General features: G+C 45.8%; 1 protein-coding gene across 1 annotated transcript in view; it reads left to right on the forward strand.

Annotated features, from left to right (window-relative positions):
- Window positions 1–20,614, forward strand: part of LOC149445436 (uncharacterized) — a 194,079-nt gene that overhangs the window by 51,884 nt on the left and 121,581 nt on the right. The window contains exon 5 of the mRNA XM_089653838.1: window positions 11,012–11,628. Coding sequence (XP_089509964.1) covers window positions 11,012–11,628 — 617 coding nt within the window. The remainder of the gene's footprint in view (window positions 1–11,011; window positions 11,629–20,614) is intronic.

Genomic DNA, 20,614 nt, shown 5'->3' on the forward strand with positions numbered 1-20,614 from the left:
GCACCTACCCCCTTCTCTTGGAGACTTAATGACTCTATGCTCACTGATATTAACTCTAGAGGTGGTTACATCTATTCAGGAATATTTTCAGTCTAATTCTACTCCTGATATATCTCCAGCCACACTATGGGTAGCCCATAAGGTGGTCCTACGTGGCCGCCTTATCTCCATGGCTTCTTCCAGAAATAGAAAACGATGGCAGCAAATTCTGCAACTTACCCGAGAATTAGAAACACATATTGCTAATCCATCTCTTCTTAATAAACGGTTACTATCTCAAAAGCGTTTAGAATTGAATACTCTGCTTTCTCAAAAGACCGAAAAAGCTCTCCGCTGGTCGAAGGCCTTGTTCTTGCTGCATAGTAACTCAGCATCCATTATGTTTGCAAGGAAATTGAATCACTCTCTGCGCCCCTCACATATTTATAAGTTACGCACTAACTCGGGCGCTATCTCATCTCTACCTCAAGAAGTTTTGGGTGTTTTTGAAAAATGTTATTCTAACCTACTAGCTCCTCCACAGTCGTTTCGTTGGTGGTATGATCGATCTTTTATTAGATGATCTGATTTTCAAAGAGGAGGATCTTCTATTACTTTTGATATGCTGCGTGTGTTTTTTGATGTTCCTCTTCGTGAATACCATCGTTACCGACAGATTAGACATTTGTTTAATTCACATTTTGGCCTTATACCCTCTTCTCCGATTTCATTTTTTGAACGTGTCAGCCGTGACTCTCCTAGGGGCAAGGGTCTTATTTCTGATCTTTATCACCAATTTTTGATCTGTTTTCTCCTACACCCCCTTTGTATAGACGAAGATGGGAGGAGGATGGTGGTATCACTTTTTCGGAGGAGGATTGGGATTCCATGGTGGATAACATATGTAAGTGTTCTAGATCTCTTTCTGTCCATGAGACAGCCCTTAAGGTTTCAACCAGATGGTATTATACCCCATCAAGACTACATGTATTGTTCCCTCAGGTGTCCCCTTTATGTTTTGGGGCTGTGGTCTCACAGGTACTTTGGTTCATATATTCTGGGATTGCCCAACCATATCTTTGATTTGGCGTAAGATATCTGAGGTGGCTACCTCACTGGCGGGTATCCCGGTACGATTGTCTATACAGACCTGTTTATTGGGGGCTCATATCCTGGGGGTCTCTGATGCCACTATGAGACTGATACATACTATTTGTATTGCCACTTTATGGGCTAATGCCTTACATTGGAGGTCCAATGCCGTACCCTTGGCCTCTGTTTTACGCAGGGTTGATGCTGTGATGCTCATGGAACGTATTCATTATACCTTACTGGATGGGATGCACTTATTTGATAAAAAATGGGAATCATGGAGGGATTATAGACATTGATTGCATGATTAACAACATTCCCAGTGAAGGTTGACTGGCATATACTGTTGACAGATGTATCATTCAACCTACTTTATCGTCTACATATTTCATGTACTTGCAATCTATTCTTTTCTATTTCTTCTCTTTCTTATGTTAATATACTTTTCTGTATTGTATTTTTCAAAAGTGCCTTGTTTTTGCTGTAAGTATCATTTGAAAATGTATTGTTTTACAGTCTACTTTTGCAAAATAAAACCATTTGTAAACAAAAAAATAAATAAATTTAGGCCAACATGTATTCTGCTCCATGTTTTTGGTGAAAAAATCCCAATAAGTGTATATTGATTGCTTTGTGTGACAGTTATAGCGTCTACAAACTATGGGATAGATAATGGAATTTACGCCATTTTTTTGCTATACAGCGCTGCGCTAGTTTAACGGACAATTGCGCGGTCATGCAATATGGTACATAATGAAATTTATGTCCTTTTTTCACACAAATAGAGCTTTCTTTTGCTGATATTTGATCACCTGTGCGCTTTTTATTTTTGGCGCTATAAACAAAAAAATTTTGAGAAAAAAATGTTTTTTGGAAAAAAACAATATTTTCTTGTTTCTGTCACAAAAAATATCTAAAAAAACTAAAATTGCTTCATAAATTTAGGCCAAAATGTATTCCGCTCCATGTTTTTGGTGAAAAATCCCAATAAGTGTATATTGATTGCTTTGTGTGATAGTTATAGCGTCTACAAACTATGGGAGAGATAATGGAATTTACAGCTTTTACTTTCTGACCACTCATCACATTTCTTGAGGTGCTAAAATACCAGGACAATACAAACACCCCCAAATGACCCCTTTTCAGAAAGTAGACACCCTAAGCTATCTGCTGAGAGGCATATTGAGTCCATGGAAGAAGCCATGGGTATATGTGGAATTACACCCCAAAATACATTCTGCTACTTCTACTGAGTATGGGGGTACCACATGTGTGAGACTTTTTGGGAGCCTAGCCACATACAGGAGCCTGAAATCCAATGACCACTTTGAAAGCCTGAAGGTGCGTAACTTCCTCATTACACTTCCTCACTACCTATCACAGTTTTGGAGGCCCTGAAATGCCAGGATAAAACCAACCCCTCCAAATGACCCCTTTTTGGAAAGTAGACACCCTAAGGAATTTAAAAAGAGGCATGGTGAGCATTTTGCAGATCTAATTTTTTCTCACAAGGTTTTGAAATATAAAAAAAGAAAAGAAAAAATATTTTTTTTTCTTAAATTTTCAAAAACTTGTGGCAAAAAATGAGATCTACACTACCAGACGCTTCTCGGGGCTGCAGTTCCTCTGAGCTCCACAAGGTGGTGATCTCATTTCTACCCAGTCAGGAAGTCTCTATGGAAGACAGATAGGAAGTGATGTCAGGTACAGACAGGAAGTGATGTCAGGTACAGACAGGAAGTGATGTCAGGTACAGACAGGAAGTGACCTGGAATAAAGACAAAGTTCCATGTGGCACAAAGAAAAAGAGAGATCGGTGGAAGTAGCAGAAGAGGAGGTAATAAGATGTTATTTCCTATTTACACCCAGTAACCCCCCCGTCATGTCCGTCCTCTTCCTTCATAGTCACGCCCGTCCTCTTCCTCCATAGTCACGTCCGTCCTCTTCCTCCATAGTCACGTCCGTCCTCTGCCTCCATAGTCACATCCGTCCTCTGCCTCCATAGTCACGTCCGTCCTCTGCCTCCATAGTCACGTCCGTCCTCTTCCTCCATAGTCACGTCCGTCCTCTTCCTCCATAGTCACGTCCGTCCTCTTCCTCCATAGTCACGTCCGTCCTCTTCCTCCATAGTCACGTCCGTCCTCTTCCTCCATAGTCACGTCCGTCCTCTGCCTCCATAGTCACGTCCGTCCTCTGCCTCCATAGTCACGTCCGTCCTCTGCCTCCATAGTCACGTCCGTCCTCTGCCTCCATAGTCACGTCCGTCCTCTGCCTCCATAGTCACGTCCGTCCTCTTCCTCCATAGTCATATCCGTCCTCTTCCTCCATAGTCACTGTGACGTCTTTTATCTCCAGCAGATGATGATACACACATATATAGTGTGGGAACCCAGATTAACCCCTTCAGGGGGAGGAGTTGATGATAATATATGTTGCTCCCAAAGCTGGCCTAAATGGTTCAGTTTTATCGTTCAGCCAGAGGGATGAGAGAAAAAAATATTATTATTATTATACAGGATTTATGGCACCAACAGTTTGCTCAGCACTTTACAATATAACAGGAGACAATACAGCAACAATACAGTTAAATACAAGAGGGATAGGAGGGCCCTGATCCTGGGAGCTTACAATCTAAGAGGGAGGGGCTAGTAGTACAAAAGGTAGTAACTGTGGGGGATGGACTGGTTGGAAGAGTAGAAGATTCCATTATTAGCTGAGGGCAGGATAGGCTTCCCTGAAGAGAGAGGATTTCAGAGATCGCCTAAAAGTGAGCAGAGTAGGTGATAGTCTGATAAATTGGGGTAGAGAGTTCCAGAGGATGTGAGAAGCTCTGGATAAGTCCTGGAGATGAACATGGGAGGAGGAGACAAGGGAGCTAGAGAGCAGAAGGTCTTGTGAGGAGTGAAGAGTACGGTTTGGGTGATATTTAGAGATAAGATCTGTGATGTAATTTGGGGCGGAGTTATAAATGGCTTTATATGTTATTAATGTTTTGAATTTTATCCGTTGGGCAACGGGAAGCCAGTGGAGGGATTGGCAGAGAGGGGTGGAGGACACTGAATGGAGGCCAGTGGAGGGATTGGCAGAGAGGGGTGGCAGATACAGAATGGTTAGTAAGGTAGATGAGTCTGGCAGCAGCCTTCATGATAGACTGAAGAGGGGATAGTCTGCGATGAGGTCGGCCAATGAGGAGGGAGTTACAATAGTCAAGGCGAGATATAACAAGGGAGTGAATAAGTTGCTTAGTGGTTTCCGAGGTTAGGAACGGGCGTATCTTGGAGATGTTGTGGAGGTGAAGTCTACAAGATTTGGACAGTGATTGGATTTGGGACTGAAAGGACAGATGGGAGTCTAGGGTTACACCTAGTACCCTGGCATGAGGGGAGGGACTGATGGTTGTATTATTGATCTTGATGGAGAAGTCAGGGGAGGGGACACGGGCTGGAGGGAATACTAAGAGCTCAGTTTTGGAGAGATTGAGTTTGAGAAAGTGGAGTGACATCCATGCCGATATGTCACTTAGTAGGTTATTAATGTGAGAGGAGACTGAAGGGGTGAGGTGAGGAGGAGACTGAAGGGGTGAGGTGAGGAGTAGAAAGATAGATTTATGTGTCATCAGCATAGAGATGATACATGAAGCCATGGGAGTTTATCAAGTGACCAAGGGAGGAGGTGTAGATGGAGAAGAGAAGGGGTCCAAGGACAGAACCTTGAGGGACCCCTACAGAAAGAGGGAGTGAAGAGGAGGAGGCAGCGTTATAGGTAACACTGAAGGAGCGCTGCGATAGGTAGGAGGAGAACCAAGAGAGAGCAGAGTCTCTAAGGCCAAGAGAGTGGAGTCTTTTGAGGAGGAGGGGGTCAACAGTATTAAAAGCCGAAGAGAGGTCAAGTAGTAAGAGTACAGAGTAGTGTCCATTGGTTGGGATTAGTATGGATTATTGGTCATTGGTTGGGATGAGTACGGAGTAGTGGCCATTGGTTGGGATGAGTATGGAGTAGTGGCCATTGGTTGGGAGGAGTACGAAGTAGTGGCCATTGGTTGGGAGGAGTACGGAGTAGTGGCCATTGGTTGGGATGAGTACGGAGTAGTGGCCATTGGTTGGGATTAGTATGGATTAGTGGCTATTGGTTGGGATTAGTATGGAGTAGTGGTCATTGGTTGGGATTAGTACGGAGTAGTGGCCATTGGATGGGATTAGTACAGAGTAGTGGCCATTGGTTGGGATTAGTATGGAGTAGTGGCCATTGGTTGGGATTAGTATGGAGTAGTGGCCATTCGTTGGGATTAGTACGGAGTAGTGGCCATTGGTTGGGATGAGTATGGAGTAGCGACCATTGGTTGGGATGAGTACGGAATAGCGACCATTGGTTGGGATGAGTATGGAGTAGTGGCCATCGGTTGGGATGAGTACGGAGTAGTGACCATTGGTTGGGATGAGTATGGAGTAGTGGCCATTGGTTGGGATGAGTACGGAATAGCAACCATTGGTTGGGATGAGTATGGAGTTGTGGCCATCGGTTGGGATGAGTACGGAGTAGTGGCCATCGGTTGGGATGAGTACGGAGTAGTGGCCATTGGTTGGGATGAGTATGGAGTAGTGGCCATTGGTTGGGATGAGTATGGAGTAGCGACCATTGGTTGGGATGAGTACGGAATAGCGACCATTGGTTGGGATGAGTATGGAATAGTGGCCATCGGTTGGGAGGAGTACGGAGTAGTGGCCATTGGTTGGGATGAGTACGGAGTAGTGGCCATTGGTTGGGATGAGTATGGAGTAGTGGCCATTGGTTGGGATGAGTACGGAGTAGTGGCCATTGGTTGGGCTGAGTACAGAGTAGTGACCATTGGTTGGGATGAGTACGGAGTAGTGGCCATTGGTTGGGATGAGTACGGAGAAGTGGCCATTGGTTGGGATGAGTATGGAGTAGTGGTCATTGGTTGGGATTAGTATGGAGTAGTGACCATTGGTTGGGATGAGTAGGGAGTAGTGGCCATTGGTTGGGATGAGTAGGGAGTAGTGGCCATTGGTTGGGATGAGTACGGAGTAGTGGCCATTGGTTGGGATTAGTATGGAGTAGTGGCCATTGGTTGGGATGAGTATGGAGTAGTGGCCATTGGTTGGGATGAGTATGGAGTAGTGGCCATTGGTTGGGATGAGTACGGAGTAGTGGCCATTGGTTTTAGCAGTTAGTAGATCATTAGTGAGGTTTAGTAGGGCAGTTTCAGTGGAGTGTAGTGAGCAAAATCCAGACTGTAAAGGGTGAAGAAGGTTGTTGTCGGTGAGGTGGGAGCTCAGGCCATTGTAGACTAAGCGTTCTAGGAGTTTAGAGGTAAATGGCAGCAGGGAGATGGGTCTTAAGTTGTTCAGGTTGGTGGTAGGCTTGTTTGGCAGCATGGAGGGAGGAATTGTATGTGAAGAAAGCAGATTTATATCGGGTGAATGCTTGCTGGGATTTGGTTTTACGTAACAATCGCTCCAGCGCACGACTATGTCATTTAAGATGTCTGGTGTGGTCAGTCTGTCACGGATGTAATAGTTGGGGCCTAATGCTTCGTGTTGTTAGAGGAGCAAGTGAGTCCAGTGTGGATGAAAGTGAACTGTTGTAGACAGCAGTGGCCAGGTCAGGGCAGGACAGGGGAGAGATTCTGTCAGAGTTGGTCAGTTGCAGAGTGGAAAGGAGCCGGGTTCAAGTTGTGAAGGTTTCTGCGGGTAATTGTTGGCTGCTTGGAGGGATAGGTGTTTGAAGACGAGGAGACTGTGAAGGTGATGAGATTGTGATCAGAGAGAGGAAAGGGGGTGTTTGTGAGGTTGTAGGGAGTGCAAAGATGGAAGAAAACAAGGTGTAATGTATTCCCATCAGAGTGAGTGGAGGACTGTATACATTGTGCTAATGCAAAAGATGAGGTTATGTTGAAGAGTTGGGGTGTAGCCGGGTTGTTGACATTAATAGGGATGGTAAAATCTCTGAGAATGATAGTTTGTAGCTCAGAGGAGAGAAAGTAGGGCAGCCAGGTGGAGAAATCATCAAGAAAGCGGGAGACGGGTCCAGGAGGCCGATAGATCACTGCAATCCTCAGAGAAATGGGAGAAAACAGCCGGATGCAGTGAGTCTGGGAAGAAGAGAAGGATAGAGAGGGAGGGTTAGGGGGGACTTGAAAGGTGCTCAGTGGGGACAGAAGCAAACCAACCCCACCACCTTTCTGACCACTGTGTCTGGGTGAGTGGGTCCAGATGTGGCCTCCATAGGGAAGTGCTGCGGGGGAAGCAGAATCTGCTGCTTGGAGCCAGGTTTCTGTAATTGCTAGTAGGTTAAGGGAGCCGGAGACAAAAAGGTCATGGAAGGAGATAGAAGGGATCCCCCATCCACACATTGGAGGTGGATGGGGGAATCCTCCCCGCTGCACTCTTGTATTCTGACAATGGGGGGACTCCTCCGTTCTCAGAATACACAGATCAGCACTGAAGCTATTGGCTGCAGCCGCTGGGGGAGTGGCTTTTATCCGGCAGTGGCCACACATGGATGGAAATGTGAGCGATCCCTGCTGAACCAGCTGAATTTCCATGGATCTATGGTCACCTTCAGTGACTTCCTCCCCTCCCCCTCATCTCCTTCATGATGGAAGTCATGCTGAGATCATCTCCCATTGGCTGAGCAATATTCTCATTTGTCTCTCAGCTCCTTCTTGCTATTCCTCGTCCTGCCTGTTGTTTCCTTGGATTGATTTTCTGTGTAGTGACCCCGGCTTGGTCTCTTGGATGCGCTCGTCTGTTGCTTGCCCTGACCTTTCTCCTGATTCCTGGATCTCCTCCTCATCTCTCCTCCATATCCTCTTACACAGCTTTTCTCCACACCTGCAGTGACCCTGGGGGGAGGAAACTTGGCACCAGCACGCCGCCAAATCCATCCCCACCATTAGGGGCTCTGGAGACAATTGTCTGCTATTTACACTCCGTTCCTCCGCACGTCACCTGATCACATGACAGCTTACTTCCACAGATTCCAGACAGATTTCTGGATGGTAAAGGTCAAAGGTCACTCTTCAGTTTAGGAGAGGTAGGACGCACCCAGGAGCAAGGATTTGGTTTATAGGGGAGCCTCATATAGAGGACCCCTCAAATCTCCCCATCCAAATGTCTCTCTATCCAGAGTCTATATGTCCTATGACATCACAGTGACCTCACAGCTCCTCCTCCCAATGTCCCTCCATCCAGAGTCAGAGAATCCTATGACATCACATTGCCTCCACCTCCCTCCCTGATAGAAGAGAGAAAGAAGAAGAAGATTCTAGAAGTCACCAGAGAGATCACTGAGCTGCTGACAGGAGAGGTGAGCGGTGCCGGGAATTCTGGGACATTCTCCAGTAACAGACAAGGGATGTGTCTGGATGGTGACTGTATCATTGTGTGTGTCAGGTTCCTATAAGGTGTCAGGGTGTCACTGTCTATTTCTCCATGGAGGAGTGGGAGTATTTAGAAGGACACAAGGATCTCTACAAGGACGTCATGATGGACAATCAGCCGCCCCTCACATCACCGGGTAAGAGGAGACTTTATTGTAAAGGAGAGAGCAGTACGGAGGATCCACCTAGATCCCCCATCATCTGATAAACACATAGAAACAATGGATTCAGTCAGTGTGTGTGTTTCCTACAGATGGATCCAGTCATGGGAACCCACCAGAGAGATGTCCCCGTCCTCTGTATTCCCGGGATTCCACACAGGAAGGTCACACCATCCCTCACCATCATCAGGTAGATGAGTGACAATTATTGGTAGTTGTGATTTATACACAGCATGTTTGTTACAATGAATGTTTTATTATATCTTTCAGAGTGGAATCCTCGGGGATGATAATATTGATGTTAAAGAAGAGTATAAAGAGGAGGATGAGGAGTATGGAGTGATGGAGGAGTTTTCAGAAGGACACAAGGATATGATGGAGCCACCTAATACCAGGAACCCACCAGAGAGATGTCCCCGTCCTCTATTCCCGGGATTCCACACAGGAAGGTCACACCATTCCTCCCCATTGCAAGGTTGGTGGGCTGGAGCATTCAGAACATGGACTCATAGAAGTGATTTTTTTTTTATGTGATGCTACAATATTGGAGTTTATGTTTTACAGATGAGCTCTTCTATTATTATTTTATTAGGGTGAAGATCCAATCGATATAGAATTTGAGGTGAAAGCAGAAGAAGAAGAGGCGTATGTGAGGGATGATCAGCAGTCTATGGAGGAGGATGGAATAACGGGGACATTTATAGAGGAGGACACTCCTACAGAGATCAGCACAGGTGGGTCATGAACACTAAATCCATTCCTCCACCCATACTGCTCACTGATTGGTCCAGAGTAGGGCGGGGACTGGGTGATATCAGCCTGTAATCCCCTGGTCACTTTCCTGAGCTGTGTTCCCCGTCCTGTATTCCTGGATTTCTCTCGGATAATCTTCCTTCTCTGTGCTGCAGACACAATTTATGTCTCTAGACTGGATTTATGGAGGTTCTGGGGTTCAGCTGGCAAAAATATGTTAATTGACCTCGATTATGTGCTTTGGATCTTCTTCCCCATGCCTGGATCTAGTAAGATCTCTGACAGAACAATTCTCCCAGGGTTCCTTGCTCTGTGGTCTGCTGGCTGTGCCGGGTGGAGGGATATGTCTGTAGTATCTCAGACCCAAGTCACTGAGTGCAGTCTCAGGAGATGGGAGGCAGCGGTGTGGGATCTCTGCAACTTGTCTACAGTAAACATTTAAACTTCCACTGATTACTGAATACCAATATTATGAGTCCTGACCCTTACACTGTATAATTTATATTGTACATTACATACTCCTGACCCCTGCACTATATACTCTATGTTGTACATTACATCCTCCTGACCCCTGCACTATATACTCTATGTTGTACATTACATACTCCTGACCCCTGCACTATATACTCTATGTTGTACATTACATACTCCTGACCCTGCACTATATACTCTATGTTGTACATTACATACTCCTGACTTCTGCTCTCCCCCCTCCCCCCACTGCTATATATACACATAATATGGATTCTCTTTTGTTCCCCCCATTTCCTACCAGCTGGACATTTTATATCGGATGATGTGATTGGAGCACAGACTTTTACATGGTGATAATAATGTGATCACATCCTCCAACTTTGGACCCTTAAACAGAAAGTGATAATGAGGGAGGAGTCAATACCCCAATGATGGTGGTCTTCAGGATCAGTCCAGTCTTCATCTTGGTTGTTCTCCCCCCATCCTCACTCTCTGACCTCTGGTGGGGCTCAGCCCCGCTGTTCTTCATGACTAAATCATGGACTAAATAAGGAAGTGCAGTACTTCTTGTGTTGGGAAGATGGCGATGAGTGATAGAGGGGGTGGGGACCCTCGTCCTATAATCCCCTCATCACTGTCCCTCCTATAAAAGACAGTTCTGGTTGTTTCCTCACTCTCTGACTAAGGTCCATGAATAAAGAAATGACCTGGTAGGAGATCAGAGGAGCCATTTCCTAGTTCCCTTGAGGGTGGAATTGTAAGCTCCTCAGAGACCAAGCTGCCTGATGTGGGCAGATTCCTGGTTTGGGGGAACCAATCAGCTCCTGTCTAGTAATCCTCTTTGTCTTTGTATTTTAGTCCATGGCCGGGAGATGAGGAAAACCTCCGAGGATTGTCTCACTTTGTCTCCAGACTGGAATGTAGAAGATGAGGACATCACACAGTATAGTCCAGGAGAAAACCCGGCTCCCTCCAATGTCCATCCGGCACCACCCAGTGTAGATGGACCATCGGATTCCTCGTATCCTGAGGAACTTCAGACTGTGTGGGACCAGGCCGGCCTTCCAAATTGGAAGAGGTTCTCCTGTACTGAGTGCGGGAAGGGTTTCCATTATAAATCCAATCTTAATAGGCATAAAAGATCTCACATGGGGGAGAAGCCGTATTCCTGTCCTGAGTGCGGGAAATGTTTTTCACAAAAGTCCAATCTTTACATACATCAGAGATTGCACACAGGGGAGAAGCCGTATTTCTGTTCTGAGTGCGGGAAATGTTTTTCAAAAACATCCCATCTTTACAGACATCAGAGATCTCACACAGGGGAGAAGCCGTATTCCTGTCCTGAGTGCGGGAAATGTTTTTCAGACAAAACTAGTCTTCACAGACATCAGAGATCTCACACAGGAGAGAAGCCTTATGCCTGTCCTGAGTGCGGGAAATGTTTTTCAGATAAGTCCAATCTTTACTCACATCAGAGATCTCACACAGGGGAGAAGCCGTATTCCTGTTCTCTGTGCGAGAAAAGTTTTTCAGGCAAGGCTAGTCTTCACGCACATCTTAGATCTCACACAGGGGAGAAGCCGTATTCCTGTCCTGAGTGTGGGAAATGTTTTTCAAAGAAGTCCAATCTTTACACACATCAGAGATCTCACATGGGGGAGAAACCGTATTCCTGTCCTGAGTGCGGGAAATGTTTTTCACAGAAGTCCAATCTTTACACACATCAGAGATCTCACACGCGTGAGAAGCCGTATTCCTGTTCTGAGTGCAGGAAATGTTTTTTAGAGAACTCCAGTCTGCACAAACATCAGAGATCTCACACAGGGGAGAAGCCACTTTCCTGTCCTGAGTGAGGGAAATGTTCCTCTCTGAAGTCCTGTCTTCCTGTACATCAGGGATCCCACACAACCCTGGAGGTGTATTAGTGCCTTGAGTGCGGGAAATGTCTTCTAGATGAATGTTGCTGGACATCCCAGCTCTCATGTGGGGAAGAAGCACACCCTGATATACACCTCAGATATACTCCATGGCTGATCTTCATCATGGAAGAAACAGTTCAAGGAGATCAGAGGTCCCCAAAGACATGGATGAAGTGTGGGACCGGGTTGGCCATTGATGGCAGGAGAAGAATATAAATGGAGTCCTGCCCTGTGATTGGCTGAGTAGATTTTGTGGTGGAAGATTTTGTAACCATTTAGGGGTCTAAAACAAAAAGTAAATTGAGGAACAAATGTGACCGACATTCTGCCCGTATTTATTTTCTATGAACGTTGTCTCCATCTAGTGGCCATAATGTCATTTCCTATAAATAGCCCCCTTATCTTCGTTTGTCAGACAGGGCTTCATCCTCATCCCTGAGATCATACTCCGACACGCATGAGTACTGTAGACTCTGCAGGACACAACAATAAAAATGGAGTCCTGCCCTGTGATTGGCTGAGTACATTTTGTGGTGGGAGATTTCACAAACACTTGGAGGTCTATGGAGAACAATGTTGACCGGATGTGACCTGCATTCTCCATCTGGGAGGAGTTTTGGCCGTATTTTATTTCTTATGATCATTGGCTCCATCTAGTGGCCATAATATCATATTGGGCTAGTTTTACTGATGGAGATATTTCAGAAAAATCACCTCATTGTGGCCACTAGATGGAGCCGGCGATCATAGGAAATCACTGTGTTACTTAACATAGGGCCGGATGTTGTCACAGCTGGAGGAATGATTGTCTCATTGGTCCAATGAATGTTCTATAAATAGAGCCCTTGGTTTCCTTCATCAGACACGCCCCCATACTAATCCCTGAGGTCACACTCCCGCACCCTGAGGTCACACTCCCGCACCCTGAGGTCACACTCTCGCACCGTGAGGTCACACTCCCACACTCTGAGGTCACACTCCCGCACCCTGAGGTCACACTCCCGCACCCTGGGGTCACACTCCCGCACCCTGGGGTCACACTCCCGCACCCTGGGGTCACACTCCCGCACCCTGGGGTCACACTCCCGCACCCTGGGGTCACACTCCAGCACTCTGAGGTCGTACTCCCGCACCCTGAGGTCACACTCCCGCACCCTGAGGTCACACTCCAGCACTCTGAGGTCACACTCCAGCACTCTGAGGTCACACTCCCGCACCCTGAGGTCACACTCCCGCACCCTGAGGTCACACTCCCACACCATGAGGTCACACCCGCACTCTGAGGTCACACTCCCGCACTCTGAGGTCACACTCCCGCACTCTGAGGTCACACTCCCGCACTCTGAGGTCACACTCCCGCACTCTGAGACAGATAAAACTTTATTTTGGTGGTATTCAGTGCTGGAATTTTTATTTGTTTGCTATATAAATGAAAATGTCCAAAAATTAAAAAAAAAAGTGATTTTCTTATGAAATTTTGCAAATAAATAATCTTTCTTCATAAATCAGCCAAAATGTATTCATCTATCTTTTAAGTAAAAAAAATAACCCAAAATTATAATTTTTCAAAAAAATTTTTTACATTTTTATTTTTTTTATATTATTATTTATGGGTTTTTTTACACCCATAAAGGCTGTAAAAGCAATAATTTCTCCTTCTCTCCGGCTGCATTCTTTCAGCCATTGAGAAATACTGTGAGAGCTGTGATTGGTCAGAGCTGGTCACATGGTACAAGTCTGTTGGGAATAGCCCTGTACCATGTGACCTCGGTGATCATTCACAGATTTCACTAGTAGTCAGCAATGATATCAGGAAGTGACATCTTCCTTACTACTGTTCATGTGATTACTTGTCTTCAGTTCACTGGTCTTCCCAGTGAATGGCTGTGCAGGGAGGGGGTGTGAGGACACGTCTGGTGATTGGAGGAGAGCAGACTGAGCTCCCAGCAAAGATACAAAACTAACCACGCTGAGCTCTCATGCCTAGTGTGGTCAGTTTTAATAGGGAATCAGAGGGACTGGCAGGATCTCCGGGGATCTCACACAAAGGAAATAATACAGAGAGAAGAGGAGACGTCTTCATACCAGGACATGGGACAGCCGGCACAGATCAGGAATAGGACATGTTGGAGGAACATATTCTTTGAAGGAGAAGTTCAGGCAAAGCTCTTTTGTCTGTACTTCTCCTGTGGATCAGAGGAGTGCAGTTCATTCTGAACTCCTGTGACCCGTTTTCAGGTGAAACCGGCTGTCAGCTGACGTCACTCAGCCGGTCCAGGCTGGGGAAAGATCCCGAGATCAGAGTCTGGACCAACCGCACCCTCCCCCTCCACAGCCCAGTGAATGTGGGGGGGGGGGGCAGGGCAGAGAGCGGTGATACCAGATCATCATATACTAAGCAGGATTTGGACCCCGGTGGAGAACTTTCACCCCAAGAAAAAATGAGGGTGAGGTCAGCAGAGGAGCCCATAGTAAAGGAGGAAACTCTGAAATGTTTTCTTCAGAAGGTCGGTGTTTTCTGGACAAGTGAATGTAAAATACACCATCAACGCGTTTCATGGCTTCAAAGTGTCACTTCATCAGGACAGGTGTAAGAAGACAATATAAAAATAGGGAATGAAGTAACAGTCCAGTATATGGTATTATAAAGACCCGAGTCACATACAATTCATGGACAGGACTGAGATTTATAGCATTCAGGATTTGTATGATGTTACACAAGGTGAAGAGATACAGTTGTGTTGAAAATAATAGCCGTCAGACATCACTAACCGGATCAATCACTGTTTTTGGTGGAAATGATATCTCTACATGGCAAATAATTTCCTAGCAGGTGTAGTAGAGTCATAGAAATCCAACAGACCCGACAGTCATGACATGCATGCTGCTGATTCTGTGTCATTGAATCACTCATTGAAAGGGGCGTGTTCAAAATAATAGCCGTGTGGAGTTCTATTAGTGAGGTCATTCATTCTTTGATAAACAGGTGGCAATTATTGCCCTTATTTAAGGAAGGAAGGCAGCAAATGTTGGACATGCTGGTTACAGTGCATTTCTCTCTGAAATTCTGAGGAAAATGGGTCGTTCCAGACATTGTTCAGAAGAACAGCGTACCTTGATTAAAAAGTTGATTGGAGAGGGGAAAACATATAAAGAAGTGCAGAAAATGATCGGCTGCTCAGCTAAAATGATCGCAAATGCTTTAAAATGGCAACCAAAACCTGAAAGACGTGGAAGAAAGCGAAAAACTACCATTGGAATGGATAGAAGAATAGCCAAAATGGCGGGGACTCAGCCAACAATCAGCTCCAGGAAGATGAAAGAAGGTGTGACGTTCCCTGTGAGGACTGTTACAATTAGAAGACTCCTATGTGAAGCCAAGCTATCTGCAAGAAGTCCCCGCAAAGTCCCACTGTTGGGAAAAAGACACGTGCTGAAGAGGTTACAATCTGCCAAAGAGCACATTGACCAGCCTAAAGAGAAATTACTCCACATTTTGTGGACTGATGGAAGTAAGATTGTTCTTTTTGGGTCTAGTGGGCGGAGACAGTTTGTCAGATGACCCCCAAACACTGAATTCAAGCCACAGTACACTGTGAAGACCGTGAAGCATGGTGGTGCAAGCATCATGATATGGGGATGTTTCTCATACTACGGTGTTGGGCCTATTTATCGCATACCAGGGATCATGGATCAGTTTGAATACATCAGAATACTTGAAGAGGTCATGCTGCCTTATGCTGAAGAGGAAATGCCCTTGAAATGGGTGTGTGACGGGAGTGACTTTTGGGGGTGGGGGGACCGCTTGGTCAGCTCATGTCCCCCTCATTATGTTTAACCCACCCTGTGCCTGTTAAGGGGTACAAGGTGTGTATGTGAATGTCTGAGTCTTGTGTATAGTGTGTGCTCCTTTGTCTAGGCCACATGGCTGTCCATTGTCTGTTTGCCATGTGCTACCCCCCATTGTGCTGTGTCTTCCTGTCCAGCCAACTATTATGGGATGTACTGTTTGTGTATTGGTGTGGGGGTTGGTCAATATCCTTTGCCGCATGGCTGCATCCCATTGTTCTGTGTCTGGTTGGATGGGGAGGGGTGATGAGGTGTTTCCTGCCTATACTGTAGCCCTTCCCACTGATAGGGTGGGCTGATGATGTGTTTCCTGTCCCTGGTTGTCTTTCCCCACCCTCTGTATAAAACATGTTGTTTTGTGTACAATAAAAGTTGTTGGCTTCCTGATTTATGAAGGGCTGGGTATTGTCTGTTTCCTGAGGGATTTCAAGGGTGTGGTTCGTGGATGGTGTTCGGACAGGAGAAGCTGCGGTATAACGGAAAAACTCAGTGCGGTCTGGGTTCCGGTTCCGTTACAGGGTGTTCCAACAAGACAATGACCCCAAACACACCAGTAAACGTGCAACATCTTGGTTCCAGACCAACAAGATGGACGTTATGGAGTGGCCAGCCCAATCCCCGGATCTTCATCCAATAGAAAACTTGTGGGGTGACATCAAAAATGCCGTTTCTGAGGCCAAACCAAGAAATAGAGAAGAACTGTGGAATGTGGTCCAATCATCCTGGGCTGGAATACCTGATCACAGGGGCCAGAAGTTGGGTGACTCCATGCAACACAGATGTACAGCAGTTCTCACAAACAGTGCGACTACAACCAAATATTCATGAAGTCATTCAAAGGAAAGGAAAATCTTCAAACATTTCTCAGTTTATATAGTGAATGTTTGAGTTTGTAAAGAAGAATACAAACACTGCGATTTTTTTGAACCGTCTAATATTCACTTTTCTTCCATTTTTTTAGAGGAACAACACAAATTTGATGTATTTTTCTTCATGTTTTGATTTGGAATAGAATGTGTCGTGTTCCCAATGCATTTGTGTGGATGGAAATAAAAGCTATTAGAAGGATTTTCAGCTTTATTCACTTTTTTCAACACACTGCTATTATTTTGAACACAACTGTATATGGAGAGGATGATCAATACATGGAGAAATCAATCGATTCTATCATAGAAGGGAATCAATAGATCAATAAATGACATCAACCAATCAATAAGATCCATTTCATGGGATAGATTTATCATTCTGTGCACTGGTTATGTTGGAGGATCAAACCGTGATCACTGGATATTGGAAACATTCCTATTGATCTGATGATTGCTGGCATGGATTCCTGATTGATTATTGCTGGGAATAAAGTCCAATAAACACGCAGATTTGATGTGATTATTGATAGTAAAATCTCTTCATATTCCATGGAATAAATATGTGTAGAATAGTTTGGATTTGATGGAATAAATCTCTATAAAAAGACTTTGTTGGGTTTGTTGGTTCTTTTCTATTCCTCTCTAGGTCTGGATTTCAGGAAGAAGAAACAATTCCTCCAATTTCTAGTGGATGGTGAGGAGGGGAGAGATTTGGGTGAGTTTTGTACATACAGGAGGTAATAGAGAGAATCCGGCTAGTAATTGATGAGAGGAGATTTCACTGGAGAGTTCCATTGGAGAGAATTCAGGGCTGGGGGCACTGCTGGGGCCTGGAGGGTTCTGATTGGACCATCAGTACATGTGCCATATAAATCTGGGGGTGTGCATAAATCTCCCACTTGTGGTCTAAGTTCATTGCCAATGTTTATGCAATTGCACTGCGTTTTGGCAGATTGCATGGAGATTGTAAAGTAGCAGATCTGCCAGATGGAGATCTGTGTGTGTGTGGTGGCCCAGAAGATCAGTCTGTGGACAAACTGTTGGCTGGTGGCAAGCTACCGTTTGTGGTGTGTCTGGTGTGGGGGGGTGGACAGTGGAAGAGTGATTAACACCGGGGTTCTAGCTTGTAGGATAGCTGGAGGAATACTAGAAGGGTGTGCCAATTGCTAGACTGTTCCCCAACCCTTAGAGTGCACAAGATTGTATGTAAGATTTGTATCTGCCTGTGTGTGGTCAGCCAGCTGGATAGGAGAGTCTCCCTCTAGTGGTGACCAGAGGTAGTGCGGGCTGTGAAAGCGTATCATGGCCAGCCTTATATGCTCAGAGTCCCCCTCACCCCCTCTGTCTCCCAGTCACACATGTGCACGCCTCGGTTATCTAGTCGCTGTGGGCGTGTTTTTATCCGTGACACACCCTCAAACTGATGGCCTGGTGGAGCTTCCCCAGTCCTCTATGGGCCACTCTCCATTCGAGTTACTCTATGGGAATCATCTTCGGGAGCTCCTAGACATAGCCAAGGAAACCTGGGAGGGGGAGCAGACACCCCACAAAAGTGTCATTGAGCATATCGCTCATATGCAGGACAGGATTACAGCAATCACGTCTATTGTAGAAGAACACGAAGTTCACACCCAGGAAGCCCAACAAAGAATATACAATGGGGTTTTCTCATCTGGTGACCGGGTCCTGGTGTTGGTTCCCACTGTTGAAAGCAAGTTCCTGGCTAAGTAAAAGGATCCTTTGAAGTGGTTAAAAGAGTTGGGGAATTACAAAGTATATCAACCGGATAATAGAAAGCCTGAGCAGATATACCATGTACACCTGTTATGCCCCTGGAAGGGTAGGGTGGCACTGACTGTGGGGTCTGCCCCTGGAACTCCTGGGAGTACTGAGTCCCCTCTAGTCCCTGAAGTCACAATTCCAGACAGACTGTCTCATTCCCAAAAGCACGGAGCTAGAGAGTTCCTGATAAGGAACAGAGACACATTTTCAGAGTTACCTGGTATGACTTCAGTGGTTTAGGATAATATTATTACTGAACCTGGGGTCTGACATAGGCATACATAGCACTGAATGGGAATCTCACTTGCCCCTTGTCCAGGCGGTCTTGGATTCTCTCTTCAAGGAAGGTTTTATGGCAAATGCCAAGTATTTGGGCTACACTATTGGACAAGGCGTCATAAAACAAAATAGATGCCATCCAAGAATGGCCATGTCCTGCAAACAAGAAGCAGGTCAGAACCTTCCTTGGTATTGCGGGGTACTACAGAAGGTCTATCCAAAATTTCTCAACTCTAGCAGCTCCACTGGCTGACCTTGCAAAAGAGAAAGACTTGGTAAAGGTAAGATGGTACCCATTGGCAGAAGAGTCTTCCCAAGTCCTGAAGAGGGCCCCCTTGTGCACACCCAGTACTGTACACCCACTTGTTTTTCCAAGGCTTTATGTGGTTCAAATGGATGCATCTGATTTTGGTATTGGGGCAGTGTTGTCACAGGTACATAATGGGGAAGAACACCCTGTAGTGTACCTGAGCAGAAAACAAACGTAATGAACATGGAAAGAAATGTGCAGTAATTGACAAGAAATGTTTAGCCATAAAGTGGTCCTTGGATGCTCTAAGATACTATTTGTTAGGGTGAGTTTGACCTGATAGCTGACCATGATCCCCTCAATGGATGGCCCAAAAGAAGGAGACAAATAGCGGGTGAACTGGTGGTTTTTGGCTCCTCAAGATTATTCCTTCATGGTAAAACACAGACCAGGGGCTAAGATGGGAAATGTAGATGCCCGGTCCCGGGTTCACTCCTGTTGGGCCACAGCTGTGCCAACCCTGGGGTTTAATCAAGGGGGATATGTAGCAGAGTGTCTCAGAGGGAGCTGGGAAAAGTTCTGTTCAGGGTCCATACATCTCCCAGGCTCCTCCTCATACTCTCTGATCCTTGGTCCAGCTCAGGTTTCACGCCTCTCCCCGGGTGTAATTTATACTCACCAGAAACATGCAGTCAGAGCTCTCATACCTGGGAACAGACAAGTCATGTCTGGGAGAGATGGAAGGTTGGTGGAAGCTGTAAAACTGCATCTTTGGAGACTGACAAGCACTAGGCTTGCTCACCCTGATAGTACAAGAAATGGCCGCTGCCCCAGTCTATAACTGGCCTTCACAGCAAGGAGCACTTGAACGGGCAACGCATGTCACACAACAAAAGAGACTTATCAGCCAGCCTGCAAACAAACCAAATTACCCTGTCTAACAGTATGCGTTAAAAACAGGGGTTTAGTTAGCACACATTTGCAAACACATGCGTAAGCTACAGAGCCACGTCACGGCACCCTGATAATCTGTAGTCCTAACTCTACAAATTTTGTGAGCCCCCATAGTAGATGCATTTGTATTTAATAGCTAGACCAAGGGCAGGTGGACCTGAGGGAGCCCACCCCTCCTTAAAGGTACAGGAGTGCACCGGACACCCAGCTTATAGCACAATGGCAGCCAAGGTGTCCAGTGTGTCTTCTCCCCAACAGTTCAACAGAACAAAGAATGGCCACTGTCCCAGTACCCTGATAGTCAGGAATCGTGTTTATGTAGTTAGTGCCGGGACATGGCTAGGATTTTGGTTTTGAGGTTTTTGCCGTTACTTTGTGGAACATTGTACAGCACCTGTAATCAGCACCAATAAACACTGCACTGTGTGACACTACATCACTGGACTGGTATCTGTTCCTAAAAGTGTGCCCATCCCAGGGAGCTTTGTACCCACTATCCATCCCCAGCTCATGATTCAGAAACATTGAACTGCAATTTCCACTGCTCTGACCAGTCTTCCAGCAACACCAAATCCTGTTCCATGTTACAGGTACCTCCAAGTTCTATATGTAGTCTCGGGGGTCCCTGTGGAAGTCCATGTGTGGACATTCCTACCTATGATAAATGACAGGCTAATCCCACCTGGAGACTTTCTCCACACCTGGAGTGTGCTGAGTTCTTGGAGAACGTCTACACAGTGTTTCCAGATTGGCTTTATCACCCCAACGAGCTCTCTCCAGTTCATGGATGTCATCATTATGTTTGGAGGATCTCACCAGTCAGGGAGCCTTTCCTGTCATCCTACATGTTCCCT

Source organism: Staurois parvus, unplaced genomic scaffold (genome assembly GCF_062004578.1).
Source record: "Staurois parvus isolate SC_StPar_1 unplaced genomic scaffold, SC_StPar_1.0 ptg000721l, whole genome shotgun sequence".
In the NCBI taxonomy this organism is placed as follows: domain Eukaryota; kingdom Metazoa; phylum Chordata; class Amphibia; order Anura; family Ranidae; genus Staurois; species Staurois parvus.